At 32.1% G+C, this 22,954-nt stretch overlaps 4 protein-coding genes and 1 long non-coding RNA gene across 6 annotated transcripts; 2 read left to right on the forward strand and 3 right to left on the reverse strand.

Moving 5' to 3' along the window:
• The first annotated feature begins 2,175 nt into the window (after positions 1–2,175).
• Positions 2,176–3,433, forward strand: LOC104701475 (uncharacterized). Of its 2 annotated transcripts, none has more exons than XR_753831.3 (3): positions 2,176–2,427; positions 2,934–3,118; positions 3,187–3,433. It is a non-coding gene; the product is annotated as an uncharacterized LOC104701475 (long non-coding RNA). The 2 variants fall into 2 exon arrangements; XR_002032582.2 differs by having other exon boundaries at positions 2,179–2,427; positions 2,931–3,118.
• Positions 3,434–4,729: 1,296 nt separating this feature from the next.
• On the reverse strand, positions 4,730–5,301 carry LOC147941524 (uncharacterized). Its single transcript, XM_087458550.1, has 2 exons — positions 5,040–5,301; positions 4,730–4,938 (listed from the first exon to the last, which is right to left on the reverse strand). Exons 1-2 carry the CDS (start codon positions 5,299–5,301, stop codon positions 4,730–4,732), a joined length of 471 nt encoding a protein of 156 aa, XP_087314676.1.
• Positions 5,302–7,507: 2,206 nt separating this feature from the next.
• LOC104750666 (zinc finger protein JAGGED) lies at positions 7,508–9,328 on the reverse strand. The gene is made up of 5 exons (XM_010472495.2): positions 9,027–9,328; positions 8,835–8,929; positions 8,602–8,730; positions 8,271–8,355; positions 7,508–8,172 (listed from the first exon to the last, which is right to left on the reverse strand). Coding segments are annotated over exons 1-5 (759 nt in total). The 5' UTR covers positions 9,029–9,328; the 3' UTR covers positions 7,508–7,724.
• An 8,468-nt stretch (positions 9,329–17,796) lies between these two features.
• Positions 17,797–19,820, forward strand: LOC104701477 (uncharacterized). The gene is made up of 4 exons (XM_010417166.3): positions 17,797–18,057; positions 18,224–18,442; positions 18,538–18,601; positions 18,976–19,820. Exons 2-4 carry the CDS (start codon positions 18,270–18,272, stop codon positions 19,285–19,287), a joined length of 549 nt encoding a protein of 182 aa, XP_010415468.1. The 5' UTR covers positions 17,797–18,057; positions 18,224–18,269; the 3' UTR covers positions 19,288–19,820.
• A 1,547-nt stretch (positions 19,821–21,367) lies between these two features.
• On the reverse strand, positions 21,368–21,709 carry LOC109125464 (uncharacterized). The gene is given in 2 exon segments (XM_019227095.2): positions 21,368–21,395; positions 21,466–21,709. Coding segments are annotated over 2 exon segments (120 nt in total). The 5' UTR covers positions 21,558–21,709.
• Between the last annotated feature and the right edge of the window lie 1,245 nt (positions 21,710–22,954).

The raw sequence follows: 22,954 nt of genomic DNA on the forward strand, positions 1-22,954 counted from the left end.
AAGCATATTTGTGTATGTATTTAGATTTACGTGTAGAGATGTGGTGGATAACGGACGTAGAATCCCGAGATAAATCGGAAGAAAGGTACGGGGCGAAAACGTTTTTGCTTGACGGATCTGTCTCTACGTGTGTGGTGTTGGATTTTAGCTGCGATACGAAAGATTTGTAATTAGTTAAAGTTGTCTTCACATTGCTTTCTCTCTCTCCTTTTCTTTGTCTTAACCGTGACTTGTTCACATCTTTCGTTCGTGCTTCAAGTTTTTTTCTAGCTTTCTATTTTCTTTTCTTTCTTTTCTATTTTATGAACACTGAAGGATACAGTTTAGATACAGAACTTATTCTCAAAATCTAAATCTTGATTATACAAAATGAATAGAAGAAAAACATATAATTGCTGTTACCGGATAAATCATGAGGAATTGAGGATAGTTTTATGATAAAAGATTATGAAGTATTCAAATTTTGAAGGATAACGATTCATTCAACCATATTACATCTTTAGTTCATTATGGTAATCATATGTCGAAATCATAACTAATCTCATATGGCCAGTAAAAACTAAGTCTCTTTTCCGAAGAAAACTACAACAACCAACATAAACTCGCATTAAACTGACTCATGCTATTTACAACTATAAATCAAACACAATATATATGATTTTTATTATAAAAAATCGTATTGACCTATACTAATTAAAGCATTTATTTATCGAAGCATCTCTAACATAGGAAAAAACGGTAGACGGGATTGTAAATTAGGTTCAAAAGCTTATATCTGGTCCAAACTAGCTCTTAAATCAAATTTAGATATTTAATCGCCAAAAACATTAATCATGTCTTTGGGTTAAAAGATGTCGAGCAAGTCAAGGGTTAAAACATATCTAACAAAAAAAATCATGTTTTTTAAGCTTAAATATTTACTTTTAAACAGTATTTTCAGGGTCGGGCTAAGCCGGATATTGGCTTTCACAATATCTATAGTTCACATGGATATGTATAAATACTCCAAATGTTTTCATATTTTTTTGTTAGATATGCTTTGATACAAAATTTCACCAACAAGAGGCTTTTGTGAGGTAGTCGAAAAATATAAATAAGATATAGACAACATTATTTAGGAAATACGTATACAGCATATCTAGAACGTTTTATAATATATATATATATATATATATGTGTATATTCATATCTTATTTTGTAATCTTCACGCAGAGTCTCAAGCATTTCAATAAGACAACCTAAAAGTGTAATAGGTGCCTTGTTATACGGCGCTGCCGTGGACACTATTCACAGCTCTTTCGTCCAATCTATATAATATCAATTAAAGTTACTTGGTCAACATACTTTTGAGTTGACATCACCCGGAGAGAATAAAATCATAACACGATAATAATAATTATAAAAATTCAGAAGTAGGATCGGCCGAAGCTACATAAGAAAAATGTCCAATCAGGTCGGGCTACTGATAGACCGGTTTGGGTTAACTATATATAGCGAGACAAATATAAAAAGTTTGGAGGGCTGATTAATGTGATCCCTTCCATGTCAAACCACACATCTAATTTCATAACTTCATCTATCTAAATATGTTTTACTCTAGAACGATAGAATTTAAATTAAAAAAAAAAAAGTTTGGTCCCAAGACTCATAATTCATAAATCATCCGAGATTGAATGGTTTTTACCCACATGATGATGTATTGACGTTACAGTATATATATCAGTGATATATAGTTATATACATGCATATACATATAGACAATGATTCGTACCCAGCACACGTTGCTTGAAACTAAAAACTCATCTCTGTCGTTTCCATTGCATATGTGTATAAGTGTACTTGCATATGCTTGTACAATATGCCAGTGCTCGTACGACTAAACAATGCTAGCTAACCCATGACATCAGAAAACCAATAAAAACATGTTATATCAATGCAGATCAAGTTAGTGATTCGGCCACCTCACCTATCGATCTCTGTATATATGTGTAAGTATCTGTTATAATTTAAGGTCAGAGTAAATATAAAGAAACAATAGATATACTCGAGGCCATTAGACCTTCTCCATCGGTAAGTTCTTAGAGGAGTTTTAAGGGTTTTGAATAAAAAAATAAATCAGAAGTAAAAAAAACTTAAGGGAGCCTCTTATATAGTATACCCGATTATGTTCTAAGAGACGTTACGTGTCGTAATGTTGTTGTTCGAACTAAATAATACAAAAGGAAAAAAAATCCTCTAAACTCGATTTCTTTTCCTCTCTCTCTTTCTCTTGCGATTGAATACCCGAAACGACGAAAGAATTTGGAATCAGAAGGCAGAGAAACATTGAAAGAGAATCATCTTGATTCTGTGGCGGTGACGCTGAAGGAGAAGAGTAGAGAGGTTGAGAGGTAAAAGATAAGGTTTGGAGGATTGTTTATCAAACAGGTAAATTCAGATTTCAAATTCCTTTACCAAATTGAAGTTTTTGATTTGATTCATAGCAAAAACACTTTAAATTAAGGTTTTTTCCATGCAAGTTCCGAGCTGATTCGATTAAATAGCAGTAGCATCTATATTGAGGGTTCTTGATGTCGTTTGAGTCAATTAGTTTGGGAAAATTGAAATTTTGAATTGATTTCCAATGGTGTACTTATTGATGAATCTCGATGAATTGTTGTTGTTCATGTTGTGCCAACCACAATTTGTCAACTTCATCAGCTTTCTTTTGTTTTGGTGTGTAATGATTGGAATCAGAGGTTTGAGAGGCCACAAATTCTGGCGATTGTCATGGGCTCCTATTTATTCCTATCTTGTTTTGTGCAAACCATGGCCTGAAAGATTGGTGACTGCAAAATTTTGCAATGGTTTCGACACAAGAGGCTAGTTTTTTCTTCTGCATCATTTAAACATGAGACTGACTTTTTTTGTTTTTGTTCTTGTTGTTGTAGCAGCTCTGGAAGACAATGTCTCTCCTTTACATGAGCGAGAAGCTCTATCTTCTTGATGTTGGATAATACATAAGTGGGCAATTCGTGCTTGTATATAATATATATATGCACCTTCTTTTATCTCTTGATGGATGTTTTGGTTTCATAGATGCAACTATGCAAGTCCATTGCAGACAAAATCACAAAGGGTAAGCTATGTTATGCTTCTACCTTTGACATATCATACAAGCTGAAAAATGTTTGTACTTTGTTGCAGACTGATCTTGTTGGTGAGCCAGAACTAGCTTCATTGATGCAGCATATAAAGGTAGGTTCTCCTTCTTTTGATTATTGTTTTCTCCTTAGAATATCTATTTATTCTCTTTGCTCTGTGTTTAACATTTATGCTATGGTTATTGTCTCCATTTATGAATTGCACTTCTATTGTAATATGTATTAATGTTTTTATTATGTTTTGTATGTTTGAAAATTAATTAAATGCAATATTTTTTATTTTTATAAAATCTTAAATGTTTACACATTTATACCACTTCTATTCTATTTAAAAATTTTAAATTTCAAAAAACAATATTTTCAAAAATAAGAGACCCAAAATTATAACCTACCATTGGACGAAATTTTTTTAACTAAGATCATGGGTTCTTATATTCAAAATAATATACAATTAATTCATAAAAAAATCAAACAGTGTTTAAGATCCTCCTTATATGAACCTACCGATAATCTTGCCCTTACCCCCTGCCACATATAATGTCTCAACAAGAATTTCAAGAAATTATCACCATGTTTTTTTATCATCCAAAAGAAATATTTTCACTATATATATTTCTTCGAACGAGGTTCTTTGGTTTAAAGTTATACTAAGGGATAACCCTTGCTACAGCACGAGATTATATTTATTTTCAGTAATTTGTTTTGTTAATTTTCCTTTTTTTTTACTGAGTTAGGTATCCATACTTATTTTCGAAGTTTATATAGTGTTTATTTATATATTTGTGGATATATGGTAATTCAGTCTCTTGATTGAGTAGGTACTTTGCATAATATAGCTTCTTACGGAATCAAACACACAACAATATTGAATAGAGATATGTAAGATGATATATCTTCTACAATATCGGATAGTAGGTTCTTAAGAGATTATGGACACAGAAATATTGGACTATAGTTTTGTTAATTTGTGTTCGAAGATAGATTTAAAGCAATAATAATAATTTGTGTTTATGAATCTTTAATATCCAAAGTAAACAATCAGAAAAAAAAATAGTAACATTAGACGAGGTATCATATTTATTCCTTAACCCCTTCAACCATTTATTGTATTTAACCTGTAGACCAAAATAGAATAAATATAGAGTTAGTAGTATAGATATTAGTCAAACGAAATTATAATATACCAAAAATTTAGGAAGTAATTACCATTCCACTTCCTAATGAAGATTTTGGAAAACCTCTTTAAAAACAACATTGGTTGTCTTTGTTTGAGGTTTTCCTTCACTATCTGTTATTAACATCTTCAATCCAGACTTTGATTTAACCCTTGACATTGCTAAATATAACTGTCCATGTGAGAAAACGGGTCTAGGCAAGTATATACCAACATTTTCAAGAGACTGTCCTTGACTCTTATTGATAGTCATTGCAAAAGCAACTGACACTGGAAACTATCTTCGACGCATTTTGAAAGGCAACCTAGCATCTGATGGTGATATCAACATCCTAGGTATGAGAACTATCTTACCAACTCGCGTATCAGTTAAAATCCGATATTGTAAAACATGGTCCGTCATTTGCGTGATCTACAGTCTTGTACCATTCATTAAACCACCATGCGGATCAATATTTCTCATCAACATAATTGGACAACCTATTTTCAAATGAAGCCGATGATAAGGTATACCCGAAACCTTAATGGTATTAAGGAAATCTGGTGAGTAAACCTTATTTTTCATGGCACGTTTATCTTGAGGGTCACTTGAATCAGAACTTAAATAAATTCTTTCTTCAGCTGAAAACATAAGAAAAAACAAAACCAAAATAAATGAATACGAAGAATTATGTCTGAAGGATTACTAACAATAAATAAAAGACGATTAAAGATTAACTAACCGTTTAGACTTGATAACATGACATCATTGATAGAATTGACATCTTCATTGGTAGGGCAAAGAATAGCTCTTTCTTGGAAAAATTTAGGATCCTTTTGGGTGGCAAAGTTCTTTCCGTAAACAGCTTTAATGATTGACTCTAACGGAGAGGAACCCTCTGGAATAAGTAACTCTTGTGGGAAATCTAATTCACACACACCATCATTAGGCTCATTAATTTTTCCTTCTCCAACTGCCAGTATCCATCGCTTCAATAAATTCATCCTTCTAAAGTAGAAAAAATATATGTATTCTTAAAATACCTAGCAGCACATTTTTGTCAAGATTTCCAGCAAGTATAATATCAAACGATGTGAATGATAGGTAGTGATCATCAGATACATTATCAGAAGGAATAATTGTGATACCATATCTGGTATTGATCTTATACTTTATAAGAGAAGGTCGCAAGTAGCCTGTACAGAGATTCAAACCAAAAGTTGTTATAATTTTCCAAGTTCGAGGCTCCAAATCAGCTTCAAACTTCTTGATATGATCCTTTCTTATAGAAACTCCTATTTTGTCACCCTATATAAACCAAAAAAAAAAACAGTTATAATGAATTGATATTAACCTATTAGTAAAGGAATATTATAGTGATATTTTAAATACATATTGTTTCGTCAGCCAGGATAAGTTCGATTGATTCACCAACTTTAGCGGTATTCATTCTCCAACTGTGGAGAATTTTAACTTGAATACGCCAAGCATTTTTGTATGGTTTCAGATCTTCCAAGGGAGTGTATGAAAAGGGGAGAGCCATCATTTTGTCTAACGAATTTAAAATGTCTTCTTTCAGTATAATCTTTTAATAGGTGGCTCTCAATATATTTATAGTCAGATTATGTATATTTAGGTTATCATTTAGAAGTTAAGATTTGATATTTCTAATATACGCAAAATATATTTACTTCCTTGATTCGTTAGAACTGAAAGATGAATATTCTTTTAAAAATTTTATCGTGAAAGATTAAAGAATAATAATAATTGCCGAAATCAAGCAATTTAGTAAGATTTGGTAAGATGAATATTCGTTTAAAAATATTATAACTGAATCACCAAATATTCCTTTTAAAACATTATACTGAAAGATTATTTGTTAAGATCGATCTCGGTAATTAAACAATTATCATAATATTTGGTAATTACAATATATGGTTTTAATTTAAATACCTTAAAAGATAATGAAGTCCGAGTGTTTGCATAATAAAAATAAATTTGTTTGGTTGTGTGCTTAACTACTCTTGAACTAATTAAGAAACATGATCCGAATATTATAATCCCAAATTACGAACGGATCCTATAGTTTTATTTCTTCTATTACTGGATTAAAGAGGGTCCGCGTCCCGACCCGGTCGTAATTGAGTGAGAGATTAAGGGGTATAATGGTCATTTATTGAAATCGAAACTGTAGGATAATTTAATGAAATTAAATGATTCTCGAATCATTTTTAATGAAAACGGACCAAAACAAAGTCATCGTCCAATTTGAATCTAGTGCATACTTCTGCTTTAATAGTATGGATTTGTCACTATGGTATCAATATAGTTGTATAATATTGGAGTGTAATAAAAAAATTAGCCGATTATGGATAACAAATAAATATGTGGCATGTAAAGAGGGCGTAATTGTTGGTCAGTGTTGGATGAACAAAAATTTCTTTTATAACAAAAATCGAGTAGTGTAGCTTTTTAATAGGATTTTTTTTTAAAAAAAAATAAAGAAAAATCGAAGTAGTTGTTGATAGGAACTAGAGTGGAGCTGATAATGCAAAAGGGAAGTTTAACTAGTTAGGGGAATTCAGCTTGCATCTAACGGTCTCCATCTGGATCTAGTTACTTCTTTCTTACACTTTATAACTTTATATGTAACAAAATGTCCTTTTAAATTTTTTATTTTGAACAACCAACGCTAAAACCCATAAACCAAGTCCCTCCAATCCCCAATCCTCACACCTAGCTTCAGGCCAAAGTAGCTGAGAGTTCTAGATGAGCTCAGATAAAGGCTGTTCCAATCTCACTACACATTGTATCATATATTATTATCAAGACAATCTCTCTCTCTCTCTCTCTCTCTCTCTCTCTCTCACCCATTTGTCCGGTTCCTCTGTCCTCTCGTTGTTCTCTAATATTATATATTGCAAAAGCTTTATTTTTAGCTTATAGTAATCACTTCCATTGTGTATCCATAAATGGAAACTTTGTTAAACGTTCACCTTTTAATTTATACCCAATAGTACACATCCATGATGGTCCCCTCTCATCTTCTAACTATGTTAACTTTAGTCTTAAATGAATTGGTTTAACATCGTTTTGCATCTGCGATTCAGTACGATAATTTTTTATTTTTGTATTTATACCGCACTAAATTCGAGTACTACACAAATCATAATGTTTAGATATACCAATAATAATCACAAAACAAAACCGTTTGAGATTAAATATAGATATTCAACTAGACAAAAAAAAAACAGCAAAACAGGTCATTGTGGTTGGTAATAACACATGTAGGATCCATAACGTTTAGACAATTCTTGATCCCACTTTTACATAGAACCAACAAAGTTACAAATTAAGAGAAGAAAAATACCCAAAATAACAAAAGAAGATAAAGAAAAAGAAAAGCAGAGGAATCTATTTTAATATTTCAGAGCAAGTGATGATCTTGGAACCGATTGATGGGGAACCTAAGAGACTGATCCAAACGCTGCCGTGAAGCGTCACTATCACGACCTTGTGGCGGTTCGAGCGGCGCACGGACGCTGGCGGAGTCACGGCTAGGGAAACCGGTCGGACCAACGGGTGCACCTACACAAGTGTAGCAGCTCGGTTCCACAGGACTATCGGCCATGTAATTAACAGTGGTTGCGGCGGGGAGGTTAGGGTTTGGAGAGATGCTTCTGCTCCCTCGGAAAGATGGGTTTAAGTAGTAGTCGTTGAAGTGGTTGTGAGGAGAGTATTGGTTTGAAGAGTATGGATATGGCGGCGGCGGCGGCATGGGCGGTTGTGGAACCAAGTTTGTTGAGGAGCTTCCGGGGTATAGCATTGGTGATGAGTAAACCGACCGGTATATTGTTGGATCTGTAGTGTGATAGCTGCCAATAATTACAATTATATCATTCATATGATACTAAAGCACATATTTACACGAAAATAATGATGTTAAGTACATTGAAGAGGTAAAAGTAAGTACCCGAAAGGTGAAATTCCAGGTGGGGTTATGGTATCGTTACGGTAGACCAATTGACGAGCTTGATTCAATGTCTCGGTCTCCCTCTCTTTAATATAAGTTCATAGAGAAAAAGGACACATCAAAAGAGTGTTTTAGTCTTAAATGCGATTAAGCTACATCTACTCGTGTTTTGTTGTAGTCAAAGCATGGATGTGACATCAAGCATTTATCAAAAGACAAAGAGAGGGTTTATTTGGACGAACTAGAAAAGTGTGAATATGAAATGTGGATTATATGAAAGTTTAAAAAAAGGTTGAAGGAGAGAGTAATATATGTATAAAAATGGACTTGCCTTGTCGGTGGCGATTCATGTGGCCACCAAGAGCTTGGGATTTGCAGAACTTGAGTGAACAAAATCGACATTCGTACACCTTCCCACTCTCATCTTTCCTATCTTTACTACCTTTCTTCTTTCTTTGACCTATTTACCAACAATGAAAAAATCACATTAACACACTAATTCTAGTATAATCTAATAAACTTATATCTAACTAAAGAAAAGTTAGGGTTTTATGGTATGCCTACCAGAGGAAGAACCTTCCTCGAGGGCTTGCTTATTGCCATCTTTAGAAGAATCATCTGGAAGATTGTTGAGGTCTAAGTAATTCTCCTCATGCCTCCTGTCCAAAATTTTCAATAAAGAAAGTGTCAATATAAAGATTTAGGAAATTATTAATGGAAGATAGAACTAAGAAACTGATCTGGTGGGGCATATACATAGTGAGATTGGCGTGAGATAAGACTTCTCCCGAAGAGAGCTACAATAATTGAGAATATATTTTAGAAGACTTTCAGTTGGAGGCGGCACCACAAAAGGAAGAGAAAAACGTAGAGAGTAGTAAAAGTTAAATAAGAGAGGTTCGAAAGTTTTCTATCAGTTTATCTGCCACAAACCCTCCCTCCCATCTCTCTCTCTCTCTTTGTTTCTCTCTCTGCGTGTGGAAACTAAATTAGCAAAGTGGGTCTCGTGACCTTAAAAAGATAAGAGGGTGTTCATGTAGGTTTAAGGGGGTTTAATTAAACCAGAGAGAAAGTGTTTGTGTTTAAGTTTGTGTGTGTGTTTATGTGTGTGTGCATGTATGTGTGTGTGTGTGATGAAAGAGAGAGATGAGAGGGACATTTCCTGAGTGAAAGGAGATGCTAGGGCTACTACTCTAGAACCCTATTACTGTGCAATTAGTTCATGTTAAAAAAGACAAACTCTTAATATTTTTTTGAAAGAACTATTTTTTCAAAAAGAATCAATGAGTTTGGATCTTTTAGTTGTGTATACATGTATCTTTATAGAAAATCAAGAAAAAGTTATAGGAGATTCCTTTCAACTAGTTAAGTTAGTCGTACTTGCAATATCGAACTGTGGATGGTGAAAGATCTTTGAACTTTAGATTTATAATCGTTTCAGCTGGTTGAAGATTAGAGCACGTTCATTAGTTTTTCATTTTTTCTCACCGTTGTTGGAAAAATGAACATTATTTTATAGATATTCAGAAAATGTGAAAAACTTATGACTTGCTCTCATGACATTAACCTCAAAATTGCACAAATAATGGAATGAAACATTAATTAAGTGTAACTTTTTAGAAGAATAAACTAAAGAATATGAAAAACGTTGTGTTTTAATTAAGTTTTAAGTGTAATTAAAATATAAGGCGTCTTATAAGAAAACAAGAGTAGTACTTTTTCAACAATGAATTAAATGTGGAAAGACACATCTAGCGAATCATTGTCTCTTGATAAAGAATCTTTCATGAATAGTTTGCAGCTACAAGATGGTCCTTGATGAACTTGTGATCCTCACTTAAGCATACAGAGGAAAGAACCAAGTAACTAAAAGAGAATAGATTTTATACTTTTAAGGACAATCCGAGACATGGCTAGCTCTATGGTCCTGCTGTTTTGAACAATACCTTTTGAGAAGTTTTACAATAAATATTTGTATATAAATGTGAGAAAAATGTTAGCTAGTAATGGTCCCCCATATGTAGATGCAATGTAATGCTATAGCTAGGCCTCTCCTGGGGCAACCACATCAAAAAAAATTTCTTTCAAAATTGTTTTTTGTACCCTAGGGTTTTGCAAATGGGACATGCAAGTGTTGCTATCACATAACTAATTATTAGGGTCCTTTGTGATCTTAACTTAGATATGCATGTCGTCTATTATCCTTACCTTACCTTCCCATTATTTGTTTTTATTAATTCCTCAATATCACGTAGTTAATCTTGTCGTAAATTACCCTAGTTGATGAAATTCAATCAATATTAAAACATTGGAATAATATCAAGTTCCCTCTATACCACATGCTCTTTATTTTTGCAGAACTAACGTAAGATTTATAACATGTTCTGTCCCCATCCAATATATATTAACTTGTTTTTCCTTAGAACTCGGTTCCTTACGTATACGACCGTTTGATTGTGCGCATGGCGATGCTTATTAAATATATGAAGAAAACATATAACTTGATGCTCTATATGCACTTCATCCATAAAAGAATGAAGAAGATCAGTTAAAATAAATTAGTGTCCGTTCAATAGACATTTTTCTCGTCTCTCTATTTGGACAAGTGAGATGCTCAAAATTTACAATTCACGGTCACGGAAGCGTGCGTCTCACGTGCCAAGTAGCTTGAAGGTCAAAAACTTCAAAACCCAAAAAAAAAAGGTATATGCTCGTGCCGACCTACATAATAAAAAGGAATATTTGTTTATAAAAAAGTCAAGCCTTATGTTAATACGATAACTCGATAAGCACACTATGGCTCCATGACCATGAGTGGGTTGACGGGACGGAGATTGATAATTTCGAGTTCATCAAATGAAAACCAATGGCGAAGAAGCCCAATCATAGTCGACAACTCGACACTAGCTAGGAACATATGTTCTTTGTCGTGATTTTGGTCATTTAGTTAATCGGTCATCTGTACTAATCATAAGATATAAGCAATCAAAAACCAAAAAAAAAAAATTGCATGTAAATATGTGCAAATCCAACAAAAGTTGGTCGACGATGATCTTAATTACATGATACTATATAGTATCATTTTTTTTTCTAATATTGGATACACTTAGAATAATATTAAATTACAATTGCGCTCAACACCATCGTTCGTTTGTTAATAATGTTTTTTTTTCATAATTTGAATTAAAACTATCAACATTCTTTTTTTTTACAAAACACTAAAGTAGTTTAAGCGAATACAATGAAGAACCAAGCTCTTTAATTATCTTTTTTTTTTTGTGTGTATAAGATGTTAATAATATCTTAAGAAATTAGTATTGATTCGTATTTGTGTATGATAGAATTTTTTTTTTGGATTTATTTGGGTCAAATGTATATAAAGTAGAGATAAGTCGATATTTGTATATGAATTGTGACATGGTCAATAACTTCTATATTGGGTAAGATGATCAATTACTTGTTTCAGTATCCAATATTTTAAGAAAATACATGATTGTAGGGTACAATTAATTAAAAATGATAATGATGAGGCTCCAAAAACCATTTATAATTTTTTGTTTTTGTTATAATGATTTGCATAAGTTATGAGTAGGAGAGAGAGAGAAGGGGATCAGGTGAGAGAAGGACCACACTACTACTACAAGACTGTCACGGCTAGTAAGCTACGACTTCTAATCTCTCCCTCTTCATGTAACATCTGCAACTCTCTTCGGACAATCATACTTTTTACTCCTTTCTCTTACGTGGTCCTTCCTTTGGTTTTATTTTCACCTTTTTATTTTACAATTTTTTCCCCTATATTTTATTTTGTAATGGTTGAGATGAAGAAGAATACACAATTTTGTATATTGATACTTCAAATAGTAGGAGCATAATTATTGATTGTTCTGTATCATCCTTGTCATAACTCGTAATAAAACCTGGTAGTGCGTGAGAATATGACACGTTGATGTTGTACATCCCAGAATATATATAAAAATTACTAATGCATTAGTGACTGATGACTTAATGTGAAACAAGTTGTTTATAAAAGCAACAAGTTGAATAAGTGCCAAAATGTTAAACTACACGATACTACGATTAAAATGTTGAACGTTCAATTTACAACGGTGAAAGAATGAGTACAACATTACTAGTGGATATTAACGTTCAATTTGCAACGTTCAATTTATAAACTGACTTTTTTATCACCTACTTACCTTTTGTTCAAAAAAAAAAGAAAAGAAAAATCACCTACAGTACTTGACCAATTTAATTATCTTTAAGGATATCTATTTATATTAGTACGTATTGCTACGTGATAAGCACATTTTGTTTCATGGCTAGTGGCTACTACATCCAAGCTCTATAAGGTGTTTGAATGTTTGAACAGAGTCAATAACATCTTACTTCTTTTTTACGGAGGTAGTACAAAAGTCTTTTAGAAACTTGATGAAACACGTTAAATAAAATGCAACAATTCTGGTACGCCGGGTTTGTACAAGAAAGAAGCCCGTGTCAGTTAATGGGCCATTTCGACGATGTCAATATAAAAACCCAAATATCATTCTGCCGTAATGTCAAATTCTTATAAAGGAGGTTAGAGAAGGGCCGTTAGACAAAGTATATGCGTACAAGAAATTGATGATACATGAAAACACTCACATGTGATCTTTACTTAGAAGTTAGAAATCATATAGAATACCAAGTTGAACTCTCTCTTCACTTTTTATGATTTAGATCACTTTGAAACCAAAATAAATAAACCAATGAGCTATTGCTTGTAATATTTGTTTATCATTAAACTAGAAAACACATTTATCATATATTTTTGTGATACCTAACAATGGTTCTAAACTTCTAATGTACGACGTGATTTATGTAAAATGAGAAACGCAAACTGGACTAGTGATCCCATCTATATGGGTTGTACTTTGATCCTCGTTTTTGATTTTGGAATTGGAGTACAAGCCCACTGGGCTTCTGGGATAAAAACAGAAAAAGCAAAAATATATGACTTATTTTTGTTCTTTTTGGAGTCCAATTATGGGACTTTGTTTTGGTATTATGCTAGCTATATCAACGTATCTTTTGGAAAAGTATGTGTACGGGAGAGGGTATAATTATAAAAGGTCTGATATGCTCAACAAGTGGGTGTGTATGATACATTTTGATAGCAATGGGGTCCCATAAATATACGCTGACGATATTTCATTACAAAAAGAGTTTATAACCAAATTATACTTTTGATATATTTTGTTTAAATAACGAATGGTTGGTCCTAAACAGGTTACACTTGACAAGTGCTGCGTCAGATAGGGATCAGAATACAGCAATACAATTAAAATTATGCTCTTTTCTATTTTAGGTGAATCAGCTACATAAATACTGTAAAGTTTAGTTTAGTTTTAGGTATTAGATGAAGAAGTTAACCATTACAAACCAACTTTGTTAAAGCCAAAGAGGATATATATATACATATATATATATATAATATAACGATTAATGTTAAAAGATAGATATTTTACCAAAGAAAGTCAAAAATAGGACAAAAGAGTGGCCAAACAAAAAACTTACACTTAAAGAGGAGACTCTCTCATCAACAACAATCCTATGAAGCCAATAGGGAAAACTTGTTACCTACATAAGATTTCACTTAAAACTCAAGCATAAACCTTTTCTATTTTCTTTTTTGTTATTTTCAAATTTTCTGATTTTTTTTTTATCTCGATTCTTAATAAATTGATGTTTTGACATTTTTACACATATTTAGAAAATTTTGATTTTTGGAATTTATAATTACTCTATAGTAAATATTATATATATATATATATAACCATTAGATAACATGCAATGTGGAAAAAGCATAAACTCGAAATTTATTTTAGGCTTTTAATGTACAAAATCAATATTTTAAAAACAAAAGAAAATTTCTAAATTCTAAAACATCAATATATTAAGAACAGAGAGTATTCTTCAACTCTTTTATTTTTCTATTTGTCAAAAATATACAAACAAAAACTAGCTCGGTAAAATTTTAAATCATATAAAAAAATTAGAGATTTATGATTTGAAATTGATATATTTGCTTGCCTTGATTAGAGCCACAATGAATATTCTGATATCTCAAATCGAATCAAAACGGATCATTTTCACCAATTTACTTAAAATCAGAAGATTATCGATATTTTTCTTATTTGCAAACTTTTCCGTCTCCACAAAATCTTTCAAGTCGATCGGCACAAGTAAAAAAAGAAAACAAAGAATCTGTTAACGGTAACTTCTAAACGTGGGTTCCCAAACGCTAAAAGGAACCGTCACGGAGACAATCACAAAACATAATCATGTGAACCAAGTCCAAACAATCCTTAAGGCGGTCCAGTTCTCTCTGATATTTTTTTCTATTATGGTAAGATATTTTTTTGTTTTAGAAAAACACATAAATCGGAATATAATATAATAAAATAAAATAAAGAAAACATTAATTATTAGTTTATTACAATAGTTTGAGAAGATCGCTTATACCGATGAGATTTCTCACGGGAGCAAGGGGACCGCTTGAACGTGGGTAGATGATAACAAAATTAAAATAACTATATGAAATAAATTAATTATTTTTGTAGTAGTAAGTTTGTGTGACAGAGCAAATAAAATAATGATAAGGTTTTTAAGATCTACTGTATATAATCTTAAAAATTAAAGATCGTCTGGTTTTTTTTTCTTCTAATGGTATACTTTAATTGGTTTTTAGTGGTGGGACATTAGGAGTGAATGAGAGAAATGTAAAGATAGTGGGAGCTATTGTTTAGTAATATTTTCAATTTTTTATTTCATTCTTACACAAAGCAAGATCTATTGTTATTTTAAGTTATTAAAGAGCATTCACATGCCAATGATATTTTATGATTGTTTTCCCAAGAATGCGGTAGTTTATAAATTATGACTAAGTATGTTTTCTAGATTGATTTTTCGAATGACACGTAGCTTATTAACAGATCTCACCTTTGTTATTGTTTCTCCCCTCCCTCAGATCTCATAAACATATTATTAAATATACTTCAGAATTGTTGCAAGAAAAGAAAAAAAATACTCCGTATTTAGAATTTTCACATAATTTTTTTTAATGTTTAACTACATATGCATTTTGTATTTATAATAATATATTTTTATAATTATTAACCAATAGTAATCCATCAAAATTTTAAATTCTTATTTATTAATTCTTGAAATTTACAATTTTTAGCATTAATTGATTAAAGTAAACAGAAAATCAATCTTTATGATACAAGATTCTTTATGATACAAAGGGAGTATATACTAGGAGGTGTATTGAAAGTATGATTTTATAGTATTTTGTGGGATTTAATAAATTTAAAATTTTGATAGATTTTAAGGAAGTTGATATGATTTATGTTAAAATTCTTTCAAATCCCACCTAAAACCATGAGATTTGGATTTCTGTATTTTTAACTAAACAAATTCCTAAAACTTATTAAAATCCAAATCCACAAACTGTTTTGAATAACAATAGATTTTAAAGTAGATTTTTAAATCATCAGTTCAATCACAGTGAATTTTAATAAACTTTTTAAAATCCATAATTGAATAACATAGGATTTGTAAATTTTACACAAATCACTTAAAATGTCAAATTGAATACACCTATGACAACCCGTTCCGCGGATCCCACTGGGTCCTGCTAGCTGCCCCAACGGACCGTCCGTGGACCCCACTAGCCCACTGCTAGCCGCCCAAACAAACTCCAAGTTGGTTCTGCAAGGCAGCTCAATTGGTGACAGCTTGTCATGTGGAAAGGTTGTTAAAAGGTGGGGATTAGGGTTCGAGGAACGTTTGGTGCACCAATAACCTACTGGTGGATTTGGATATCCACAATAATAGGTTAGGATCGATGCCCTGCTGGACCAGGAATCTATTTGGGTGATTAGCGGTGGACTAGTGGAATCCACGAACAGATCCCACAGGATATCGATCCTAACCGATCGCTCTGGATATCCATATCCAAAATTACTGCATCACATAAAGTTAAGCGGGAGTTGCAATAGACTGTGTTTAAACATCGATATTAATGTGCACCTTTCACAAATGATGAATTAGCAAAATTTATAGTAAAAATAAACTTTTTACTTTTCTTTTTTTGTTTATATGAAGTAAAAAAAAATGGAATCTGAAATGATATATTATTATATTTCAAACTTCGCATCCCATATAAATTTTTTATAATTGATGCATTCAACCTTCGTATGGATACCTTGAATAGAAAATTATGAGCTCGCTTACCAAAACTAAAACTGATAACTAGATATTTTGAGACACAAAACCGGTTGTTCGTATGGATACCTTGAATAGAAAAATTAGCTGACACAATACATTATACATGTCCTAAAAATTAGTAAGTATGGTTTTTGAATAACCGAAATATTATTGAAGTAATACAAAAAATGGTTTAGATAACATATGACTGTTGTCAAGGATAGAAAACAAGATAACAACATATATGACTATGTAAATGTCAATGCAAAAACAAAATCATTGAAAACGCAAAAAATTATCACTCACAAAAAAAGTCTAAAATACATTGTTATATATCTCGATCTAGAAATTCCAATTTTGTATGCATTGGTCATCAAAATATGAAATATATATAATTTTAATAGCTAACACTTTATATGGAGATTTTCAAAAATAAATTTTTCCTATATCATTTTTTTAAAAATAGCTTTCTATATTGTCTATTCATTTTCTATATATAAAACAACTAAATTATAAGCTCTAAACTCCAAATATTAAACTCTAATCCTCAAAACTATATCTTAAATGTAAAAATGAGAACTCAAACCTAAAAAATAATAATAAAAATTAATTTAACATATTATAATTGTGTAAAAGAGGTAAAATGAAAATGTTTAAAAAAAAAGTATTTTTGAAAAGGAATATCCCAAAAGAGTATTTCTAACAAATTCTCCACTTTATAAAGAAATCTAAAATACATTTGTTTTATTCTCCATCTAGAAGTAACAATCTATAAAATTTTAATTAAGTTTGATCATTTACTGCTGAATTTTTTTTGCTAATTCAGCAACTGCTGATGCATATTGTAATTGTATAAGATATAACATAAATAAAATATTATTTTACTCGATAACATACTATTTATCATAGTAAATAAAAACGTTTCAGTTACAAAGTGATTAGTCCATTTTATCCGGTATTTTACGAAATTGTATATAAACGAATAAAATAGACTAATATATATATATATATTTCCTTTTATATCGTATAAAATTGTATTGTTATCAAATTAACAAAGAACAAACCCAAACATCGCTAATCTAATCATATACCTAAACTAAAACTCCCGAAAAAAGTATATCATAATATTTCCTTACTATAAACTACCAAAAGAAATCTTAATTAAAATAGAAACATATAATAAATTCATAACATATCCATCCATCGAGCAAACGACCCCTTTAATATTTTATTTCAATATAAATATATATATATATATATATATATTTGAAAAAAAGAAAGGAAAAAAAAAAAGGGGGTATGGCCCCTATAAATGAACAAAGGGACCTCAACAATGTCCTCTTCTCTCGTCGTCGTCTCCTTTGGCCTTAACTAAACACACACTACCACACACTTCACGCTCTCTCACACCTTTCATCATCCCTTCTCTCTTTTATTCTATGTTCATCTAAGCTCCTCCCTTCTCTCTCTCTCTCTCCTTCGCCGCCATAGCTTTCACCTCCCTTTTAAACAAAGCTGTACAGTTAAAAAGCTTAAGGTACGAACACGAATCTTATCTTTAAATCCTTCAGATCTGTGAATTTTGGCTTTTCAGAATTAACGGATCTGCTCTCGATTTGTTGTTAATTTCAGATTCAGATCTTGTGTTTTTGCTTAGAGATCTAATTTTCAAAAATCTCTGTGTGTGTTCATATGTGAATCAGGTTATTTTTTTAAATTTTGTTTTTGTCTGAAAAAATTTGGAAAAAGATGAATCACTTTGCGGTACAACCAAACGCGTTCGCAGCTGGTGGAGATTTGAGAAGCTCTGTTTCAGTTGTTGAAAGAGATCAAACCACCGTCGTTTGCCCAAAACCACGTCGTATTGGTCTCCGTAACTACCATCATCATCATCCTTCTCGATCTCTCCGTTGCTACTTCAGGTTTGTTGTTGAATTATATTCAAATCCTCACTCGTGTGTTTGATTGATTGATTCAATTTGACTGAGATTGGTTTGTGATTTTGTTGTGTTTTCAGTCATCAATTGGAGCTATGTGAATCTAAAGCAGAGACTGATATCTTAGATATCATACTCACCAAGGTTTGTATTCTTCTTCGTTTCTCCTTAATTTTGAGTTGTTTTTGGTAGGTGAAACTCTGGTAAAGGATCTTTTTCAATCAAAAGAAACTAGTTTACAAGTCGGTTTCTTGAAAATATTATTCTATGAAAGAAAATAAAAGTAGTAGTGTATGAATCGTGTACGATTCTTGATTATATAAAAAAAGGGAACATGTGATCTTTGCTGTGTGTGTGTGTGTATTAAGAGGACTTTGTCAAAAACTTTAGGAATAAAAAGACAGTCTTCTTCGAGTTAACTCCTTACAGCACGTAGTGTGTGGGTCACCTATCTCTCTCTCTTATAAACCATTTTATAATATGTATGTGAGTGGTGATGATGTGTTTTTGGTTGACAGGATGATTATGGTACAGAACAAGTTCATACGCAGCAGGTAATAGACTCGCCGTCCCCGTTTTTATGTGGGTCGCCGCCGAGCAGAGTCGCTAACCCATTAACACAGGATGCACGATTCAGAGATGACATCGTACTGGTCTCTTCACCACCGGTGGGTTTACCTCAGTCATCTCCTTCTTCTACTTCCTCTGGGAGGAAAGGAGGAGGGTGTGTTGTTAGAGGCAATTTTGGTAACAGCCCAGCGGTTAGGATTGAAGGGTTTGATTGTCTTGACAGGGACAGCAGAAACTGTTCTATCCCTGCCTTGGCTTAGAGAGATCAAAAACCATCGAAACACCCTTTAGGGATTTTTCATACAATACACTCTTTTGAATTAACTCACAAGAAATCCAAATTAGTGGCGTCGTAAATATATATAAGTGTTAAGGAGATTGAGATGTTGTGTGGAATCTTTTTGAAGGGGGTAAGAGTAAGAAGAAGAGTACGAGAGAGATCGATCTATTGGAGTTTGCTTCCTTTTTTTTTTCAAGAGTGTAAATAGGTAACGGAGCAAAATTTCTGGGTTATAAGTTTGTAGTGTTTTTAATGGGTCATATCTTGTAAGTATTAAGGTGAGGAAAAATAAAAGTTTAGGTTTTGGGACAAGTATTAAATATTTGGGAAGGTTTCTTTGTATGGTCATTTGTGTAAAGTAAAGAAAAGGTTTGAGACCAAATCAGAGATAGAAGAAAGAAAGATATTTTGGGTATTAGTTTTTTTTTTTTTTTTTTTGAGAGTCGGTTTCGGAGATGAGAAAAAATTTGTACAAAAAGAAGAAATTGAAATGATATTTTTTTACTTACGAAAGCAGCGAATCTTGTTGTTGTTTCTGAAAGAGATGATGTAATGAGTAAATAAAGAGAAAAGCTGTGAACTGAGAAGTGCCATGTGTTTCACAAACGTTGGAGACTCAGTTCAAAATATCTGGTTGGTTTAATTATTATTTTTTTTACTTTACAGAATAAAAAATTAATGTGGTATTATTAGCAACAAAACTTTAAGAGTTATGACTTCATTCAATTGTAAAGTTGAAATAAATTAGTGAAAGAAATTAGTAAAAAATCAAGAGTTATATAAATACTAACTTGAGAAAGTGTTACAAAGGTAAATGAAAATGTGTGAATATATTCGTGATAAGATAAAGTGTGGGTTTTTAATTTTAAAAATAAAAAGATAGGAAAAAAAATAAGAAGAAGGAAGAGGAAGAAGAAAGAAAGAACATGCGGTCTCTCTCAGCATCTTCTACGCTTTTGGTTACAAGAATATCGTCAGATCTGTGAAACTCTGACACTCTGTTTCTGCTACTGCTCCCATTTCAATTTTTTTTATTTCTTACTTTTTATTCTTTTAATAAATCCTTTTACAACTCAAAGTTATATAGTTTAGTTACTCACCAGTTATTATTATGTTTTGGTTGAAACTAAATTGAAGTATATATATGTCTGGATAATAATAAAAACAATTTTTTTATTCATATTATTTTAAAATAGTTAAAATATGTGAATTTAGACAGTAAATAATCTTATTAGCGGAGAGTAATCAAATAACTAATTTCTTTAAAAAATTAGTTATTAATCAAAACAGATAAAAAAAAGTCTGCCTACTAAACGGCTAAACGTAGAATAATCGAAAATAGGAGCAAATTTTTAGTACAACTGAAAAGTAAGTCTTAAGTTCTCACAATATCTTAAGAAAATAGAAAAAATTTTAAATTATGATAAATATAATCTTGTTCTGTTTGTTTTATGTTTTCCAATTTTTTTTTCTTAAATAACTAAGAGATTCGGGGTCAAACCTTGTACATCCGTTCAGCCCTGAGACCAGAACTGTTATATGGTCTCGTATCAATCACCACTTGAACCCACGACTTTCCAATTTTTTTATAAATAGTTTTTAATGTTAATACATAATTTTTTTTTCATTTTTGTTCGGCTATTGACAAGTTAACATAATATATGCTATTTTAACATATAATTTCAAAACAATATCTCATACAAACAAAAACCTTAAAAAAATACCAACATAATATTACCCATTAAACATAGAACTGGAAAAAGATAAAAATAAAGAAAGAAGAAGAGTTCTTTCCCCCAATCACGATAAATTGTATCATACTCTCCTTTTTTTTTTTTTTTTTTTTTGTCAACTGATGTTAATGATAAATTTGGTTTCAACCAATCTAGAATACAAGGTAGAATAATACGTGCAACAGAGGGGAAGCTTAAGCCGACGGACTACAAAAATGTCCTTGAAGACAAAGACCGGAAAAAAAAAAGATTTCCCCGGAAACTATGTAAAACCATACATAAGAGCAGCATTTGATAACAAAAACGAAAGTAAACAACAACCTTAATCTAAAAGCACAAGCAACCGGCCAAAAACCTTAAAGGAAACAATAGAACCAAGAGAGCAAAGAACCTCATCTTCTAACGCACAAACGAATGAGATTTACCAAGGATGTCCATGACCAACTCAAGAATAGCATCAACCACCTCCTAACACGATGAGAGCCAATCTCTCATAACCAAGAACCAGAGATTTCATAACACGGCAAGCAAGACCAACTCACTTCCGGAAGCGACAACAACGTTGATACGCCCATGAACGTCAAACTAGAAGTCTTCAAAACGCTAGGAGCGAGACTTAACTTCTTGAAGAAACGCCAATTTTATAAAGGAAACCGACGAAAAAAAGGAGAAAGCTATCACCCACTATGCACAACAAAAAGAAGAAGGGACTCGACAAACTTAAGATTCTATCATCACATTCAAACAAAACGAAACCTCTGCCTAGAAAGGAGCCGAGACATCCCAATCGAAAGCTACTAAATCTGCTCGTTACTACTAAGGACCACCATAAAGCTACCACTACCAACAACCAACTAAAGCGATCCATCTAACTCTAGCAAATCGTCGAAGAAGAACGGCCAGAAGACCGGCTTATCGGACAACAGAAACAGACGAGACCATGGCCATGGATTCACGAAGAACCAAACCTCGAGATCCACCAACAAGAACAGAGCACCGGCCAGATCTACAGATCTCGGACACCCAACAACAATCCTCTCTGGAGAAGCTGAACACCGACATAACTAAACACCCTCGCCGTGAAGATCTATCATTTTCACGAGGGTAAGCTTTTCTCCAATGAAATACAAGAGAAAGACGAATTTCAGAACCAAAAGACTACAGCACAAACGAAAGGGGAAGCTACTGACGGCGTCGGCGAGAAGCGCCAACCGCCGGAGTGACTTCCCGTCACAAATCTGAAAAAAAGCCTAGGGTTTTACTATTTGGGAGAAAAGAGCGGCGCTCACCTTATTTTTGTGTCAAATGACATAAATTGCATCCTACTCTCCTAGAGTTACATTTTTGAACGATTAAAATAAAGTGTTCCTTTCTTAGTGATTGAAGATTTGATACTTGATGCATTTTTCTATAAGTTGAAGAATGAATATCCTTCAAAGTAGAGTAGTCCACGGATCAAAAAATCACATATATATAGAATTTCAAAGACTGGACATATTCTCTAAAGCCCACTGGAAGTTTTATTCACTTTCGTACCTAATAACATCACTACCAATATAGGCGAAGACTATGTATGTGTTTGAAAACTTCCACGACAGTCTCTTACCTAGACAGTTGTAAGTTCCGCTTCATATATTTTCTCTATTTTATTTATTTTTAAAATCATAATTCAGAGTATTAAGAATAGATCTCTAGTACCTGCAACATTATTTATTTATTTTTTTATTTTTTTCCTGCAACATTATTAATCTAAAAATATAATAATACTTTGATAATTTAACAAACATTTTTTTTTGTCATCTGATATTATTGATAATAAACGTGAAAGGATAAATGTAGTAAAAATTTTAGCTGGCGAAAACATGAATATTGCCGGAGTCTAATGCCTAAACGAGGGAGGCTAAGCCGACAGAC

The sequence above is a fragment of the Camelina sativa genome, chromosome 7, assembly GCF_030686135.1.
Source record: "Camelina sativa cultivar CO46 ecotype springtype chromosome 7, ASM3068613v1".
NCBI classification, from domain to species: domain Eukaryota; kingdom Viridiplantae; phylum Streptophyta; class Magnoliopsida; order Brassicales; family Brassicaceae; genus Camelina; species Camelina sativa.